The 6,142-nt window shown below is 41.1% G+C and overlaps 1 protein-coding gene across 5 annotated transcripts in view; it reads right to left on the bottom strand.

Moving 5' to 3' along the window:
• Positions 1-6,142, bottom strand: part of LOC116691689 (prelamin-A/C) — a 36,560-nt gene that overhangs the window by 7,592 nt on the left and 22,826 nt on the right. For all 5 annotated transcript variants that reach the window (XM_032519521.1, XM_032519519.1, XM_032519520.1 and 2 more), the window contains 3 exons: positions 2,282-2,438; positions 1,453-1,578; positions 564-734 (listed from right to left, as the gene is read on the bottom strand). In XM_032519521.1, the coding sequence (XP_032375412.1) occupies positions 564-734; positions 1,453-1,578; positions 2,282-2,438 (454 nt within the window). The remainder of the gene's footprint in view (positions 1-563; positions 735-1,452; positions 1,579-2,281; positions 2,439-6,142) is intronic.

Consider the following 6,142-nt stretch of genomic DNA (forward strand, 5'->3'; position numbering starts at 1 on the left):
AGAGAGAGAGAGAGAGAGAGAGAGAGAGAGAGAAGTTACAGTCAGCGATCTGCAGTGGCTTCCTTTACTGAACCACCTGACTAAAACTGTGCTGTTTAGTTACTGTATTCCAAAGGGCTGCCTCTTTGGCTCTTTTGAAGACTTAAAGCTACAGTAGATGTGATTCTCTTGCAATTCCAATTGCTAATTTTGAAACAGTAAACAATTTCAAGTGGTCTAGTAAAAAATAGGTATGGTTTCATTTACAAGTAAATTCCAATGACAAAAACTGATGTGTGTATCCCCATTCTCCCACAAAACAGGGATTATGGCTGTTAAATTAGTTTCCCTCCTGTGTGTTGGTAGGAAGCAAGATACAAGCTAAGGAAGGAATTTATACACTGACTGAGTGTAGAAAGGGTGTGAAACAATATACATAACCTGAGCTGTGGCTGTTGGACTGCTCATAGCTCACTAAAGCGATTAGCAAACCATCTACACATGAAGCTGAACTACAATTAGGAGCAACAGCCTCAACTTGCACTCTAGGTGGCGACAGCGTCTCCTACAGCTTCCGGACTTACCTTAGAGTTGTAGGTCTTCTCAATCTCCTCCCTGTAGAGGCGGACCTGCTCCTCATGTTGGGCTCTCATCTCGATCAAGGCCTCGGCCAGCTTGCTCTCAAACTCCTGCTGCCGCCCGCTGTCTATCTGCACGACGCTTAACTCGTGCCGACGCTTGGACTCACGCAGCTCCTATGGACACAGACAGGTGGTGGACGGCGATCAGTCTTCAGAGCGCTTAGTTTCTTAGATTCACCTTTGTCACATGAAGAGCCTAAGTCAATTTGACTTTCTCCACTCTTAAGACTACTAAAAGAGTCATTTGTATTGATGTTTGCTTTATTTTCTATTAGGCACTATAAACACGTTAAAAAAGACTCCACCTGTAGAAGCTTGTTATGGTCAATGAGCTCAATTGCATTGATTAGTTAGTCACTGTGCAGTAATTATTTGTTTACAAAGTACAGAGCTTCAGCAGAGAAGTCCTCCTCGCTGGGGACCTTAAAGCAACTTCTAATCATTACGTTTACATCTGTTGCCAGTTGTGGTCAGGACTCGACTACAACGTTGTGAAAACTGTGCTTTCATTACGGCATAAATTCAAAGCTAAACATTTAAATACTTTTACAATTTGTGTATATATATATATATATATATATATATATATATATATATATATATATATTTCTACTTGTACTGTATGTTTTATCATGTAAAACGTGAAAATAAACTGAGATCAAAATAAAGGAGAGGTGAGAGGCAAAAAAAAAAGAAATATCTGAAGGGGAAATGCAAAACAAACAAGCGGGAGATTGGAAGCGAATCAATATCCTGCAGAAAAGATGAAAAGTAGGACACATGACTTAGACAGCTGAATAAAAATAGAAGGGTTCAGGTGAAGAGTGGGAACCTCGGCGTAGATGTTCTTCTGGAACTCCAGTTCCTCCTTCACGGTCTGCAGGCGGTTCTCGGCGTCCACTCTCCTCAGCATCTCATCCTGCAGCTGCCTCTTGGCATCGGCTAAGCTCCCGTCCAACTGGGTGGGGGAGAGGAAAGAGACATGTTTCTTTAATGGAGGCATGCAAGTAGAAAAACATTAAATTTGTGTACCATTGTTTGAGCTGTGAAATATTCTTTCAAGAGAACACCACGTAGTTCCTGAGTGTGGCCAGTAGGTGGAGCAGGGCCACAACTGTATCCATGTCAGTCCTTAGGTAAACTTCATTGATAAAACAAACTGTAGAGAATGCAACCTTGTCTGGCTCGCCACCCTGTCCTCATTCATAATCAACTGCCTGGAGGGTTTACATAAAATGAACACTTCCAGCAGGTATCTGGGCAGTTGATTTCAAATGTTAGCCACTGCAGCTTTGCACTCCAACAACTGACTGCTTTTTCAAACAGATGGCAATCAAGGATTTTAAACTCCCCACCCACCACCCCCTATTACAATCAATGCAGGTATTTAGTGGTTAACAGACTGTTAATTTAAACAGTAGCAGGACCACAATACTTTATGTTGACAAATTAGAGTGAATGGAAAAAATGTCCAACGTAAGCTGAAATCATCCTGATATTAGTGTAGATTCAGCGGTATAAATAACCATGCATTTTTGACATATCTTCAGGATTTCTTTACAGGTTTTTTTTTGCTCTGAGCCTTGAAACGTGCCCCTCCTGCCAAAAACAACAACCACCACCACCATGTAAGACTTCAGTTCCAATAAAGATGTTTTTACCTTAGCCAGCTGGGCCTTGAGGTCCTTGACCTCAGCCTCCAGGGTCCGCTTCTCTCCCAAGGCAGTGGAGAGGGAAGCATCTTTAGAGTTCAGCAGGGCCTCCAGGTCCCTCAGCCTGGCCAGCGCCGCCTCCAGGTCAGACTCCTTCTTACTGTTCCTGTAGACATGATGAGAGACAAGATGTAGACGTTAGTTTGCTGTGACCCTTCGATACGGTGTCATTATCACCCCCTGCTTTATACTTCCATCAAATCAGTGTTGGGGAGCATCCCTTTTATCGGGAAGTGCAGCTGTATTATTTGTTTTATATAGTACGTTATTTTTGTTGTTTGACGTTGCAGTTTGGATACAGAAGATTTGGCCTCTCTGGAGCTCTGTGAATCATCTCATGTTGCTGTAAAAACTTTTGTATTTGAGTGACATTGGACCTAAGATTACTTATTACTAATTTTAAATGTCTTTCTCCTTTTCTTTTTTCCTCTAAAGGACTCTGAACTGCTTCCATGTTTCAAAAAAGCCATACAAATGGTCTCCTTTGCAGCAAAGTTTTTACATAATACACTAGAAGTAGTTTTTCTGTGAAAGGTTTACATGACATGACCTTTTCTCTTCACCCAACTAATTTGTTCCTTTGACAACTTTGGGTCACGATTTACTTTTAGCTCCCATTAGTGTGACATCTGCTAAGTTAATGTTAATGCTACCCGCTCCTTTATTTCTGCTTAAAGTGAAACCTAAGTGGACAACTGTGCTGCAGTGACAGAAGTTGTGGACGACACAAACCGCCATTGTACTGTGGAGTGAGAGCAGTTGTCCACTGTTGACGTGAACTGAACTACACATCAGGCCAACACATCAACATACTGTTATTAGCCTTCTGTAGTGAGTAATGTACACACTAAACTTGTGTGCATGTGTTCACCGCCTCTCCACTTACATCTCAACAGGAACCAATTTAGAGTTCTGGTTGGAAAGGAAAAATTGGATACAGCCATGGAAAAAAACAATACGTTCCAGAGAGAGAGAGAGAAAGAGAGAGAGAAAGAGAGTGTGTGTGTGTGTGTGTGTTAGCAGTACAGGTGGTTCATGCACAGCCAAGAAGGAAATGGGCTCCCTGTTATTCTATTTGGCCCTGTAGGCTAGTCTTCATTGTCACCAATAATGGCCATCTGCTGGGGGAGATGGCTTATGAGGCTGCTCACACAGACCTTAGAGTCCTCTAGGCCTTAGGACAGCCAGTGGAAGGACGAGCAGGCAGAGTGAGCTACAGACACACTTCCACAGCAGAATAAGGACTTACAGCACAGATTGAGTTGATTCACAAGCCGTTACCTCAGAAGTGAAACTGTAATTTGTGGGTTCATGATACAGCAATTAATATACAGTATATTACCGCATTCAGTAAACCACCAAGAAAGAGCTTTAGAGGAGCTTGTAAAATGCTTGCTGAGAAGAGCCGGGACAAAGAGACAAGATAAAGTTGGGAGAAAAATAGAGATGCACTGTGGCTGCCTGCTTCAGGGAGAAAAAGAAAAAAAAGCAGTAAGTGGAGAAAGTCTTTTATGTGCAGCAAAAAGTCTAAAATTAAATCCAAAGAAAACATATCCATGATGCTTTACAGATGTACAATCAAGCTTGGAGAACTTCAATGGGTAATTATTATACAAGCCCCTCAACCACTCATTGTTCAGATTAAAAAAGAGGAAGCCCAGCTCAGTGTTTAACCATCATGTACACGCACAGCTCAGTGTTTACAACACACACACACCCACACACAACACCACACACACACACACACACACACACACACACACACACACACACACACACACACTTCCTGCATTGATTGCCTGTTTCGCAATGAATCAACATCAACCTGATCAGACAGGTTCTCCAGATGTTACAATGGATAGCATACAGTCAGTTTCCAGTTTACTGTCCACCCCATATAGATCAATAAGTGTAGGCTCCATAACAGAAGCAGCTCTCTCTGCTGTACAAAGAAGCTGAAAACAGAGGAATTCCAAGTACATCACACAGATTAGGAAGCTTCGCTTCTGGTCAACATACCACAACTGACTCATAAAGAGACAAGAATGTGACACTTATTACAACCCAGGTGTTCTAGCACTTAACACTATGGATGGACACACACACACACACACACCTGTAAGGCAGAGAAATTAGTAACTGGGGTAAAATAAGATGTGCAACTGCTTTTACAATGTTTTCATGACTATTATCTTGTTGTGACTCTAACAAAACAACAGAGTTTAGCCACCTCTGGTTGAGCCATGTTCTCCAAGGCTTGTATTATTGTACTCAAGGTATTTTACAGAGCCATTTTTCAAGGCTGCTGCTGTTAGTGTGGGACGTTTTAAATTCACCACAATGCTGCTCATTAAAACAGTATGGAATAATAAACCCAGATCAACCAGAACAGGTCTGAGACAAAGAGAGACACATTTTCTTTTCACTTAAATGGGCTGTGAAGTGTAAATGCATTAGGGATGTGTGCGCACACACACACACACACACACACACACACCTTTTTCCCATTTGTTTACAACTTGAGATAAACATTACTTAAAACTTTACAGCTTTTTGTTTAGACGCTTATTCTTCTTATCTATTTTACATTTTACCAGCGTGATTCTGTGGGCGGATGAATGCTTGCAAGTGTGTGGAGGTGGCTGCTGCGACACTCATTAGTGCTAATGGGCCCAGCGGATCGGCTCGTGCAGTGAATTATTTGACAAAAGTGGGTTTTGGAATATTGACGTGCTTTGTATTCTCTTCATACAAAAATAAAGAGAGGGTTCCTTACAGCAGAAAGGCATGCAGCGTAACAATTTCAACGTCATACTGTATACTATTGTGGCTTCAGTACAAGTGCTCCCTGTGAGATGTACCAATTACATCTTCTGTGAAACTAACAAGAAGACTGAGTGTTCTACCATGATAGTGACACGGTGGGGTGGTAGATAGACACAGTGGTGCTTTGAGCTAAATGCAAACATCAGGTATAGAGTTTATGTTCACCATCTTAGTTTAGTTTTTCAATTTTTTTCTGATTTTCAGGTGACATACAGGATTTCTTTCCGTTTGAATTAACCAAATTCAATTAAATCTACAGTATACTGTAAATAGGTAGCCTTAAATTTATGCTCTTCAGAGGCCAGCAGGATTTACCGCATGGCAGTACCGAACAATTCAAAAGCCTAAAAACAATACAACTCTGTTGGTGCATAGCGCTGTAAATTAATATCACAGAAGCAAAGAGATTTTCAAAATCTAGCTAGGAAATGTTGTGTCTCAACAACACTGTGCTGTTAAAGCATTTTTATAATAACGGGTTGCGTTTTCAACATTTTCAAACTGGTGGCAAATGAAAAGTCATTCATTTTTTCCAAAAGTACTTACATTCATTTTATGACCAAACCAAGGGACTCTGGCTTGTAAAGTGACTCCTTATAATGTGAACATGTTCTATTGTAGTAAGATCTGTTGATTAAATACAGATTTAAAGCCACAATTTGAAATAATGTAATAATGACTTTTTTCATTTTATTTGCAGGAGCTACTTTAGGACCATTTAGCCATGATGGCTCCTAGGAGACCACATCAAAACCTGGTCTACTAGCGAACATTTAAATAGATTGAAACAGAAATCAGCAGATGAACAGTGAAAAAACATACCAAGCATTGGCTTTAGGTCAACACATGTAACACTGTGGTATGACCGACAGGTCTGTCCAGTACTTAAACATGTTGTCTTTGCTACTGGCTCCAGGATGTTGGCTAAAACAGTGTGTGGCAACAGATGGACGCTGAAAAACCTGTGTGTGTGTGTGTGTGTGT

Source organism: Etheostoma spectabile, chromosome 6, assembly GCF_008692095.1.
Source record: "Etheostoma spectabile isolate EspeVRDwgs_2016 chromosome 6, UIUC_Espe_1.0, whole genome shotgun sequence".
Classification (NCBI taxonomy): Eukaryota; Metazoa; Chordata; class Actinopteri; order Perciformes; family Percidae; genus Etheostoma; species Etheostoma spectabile.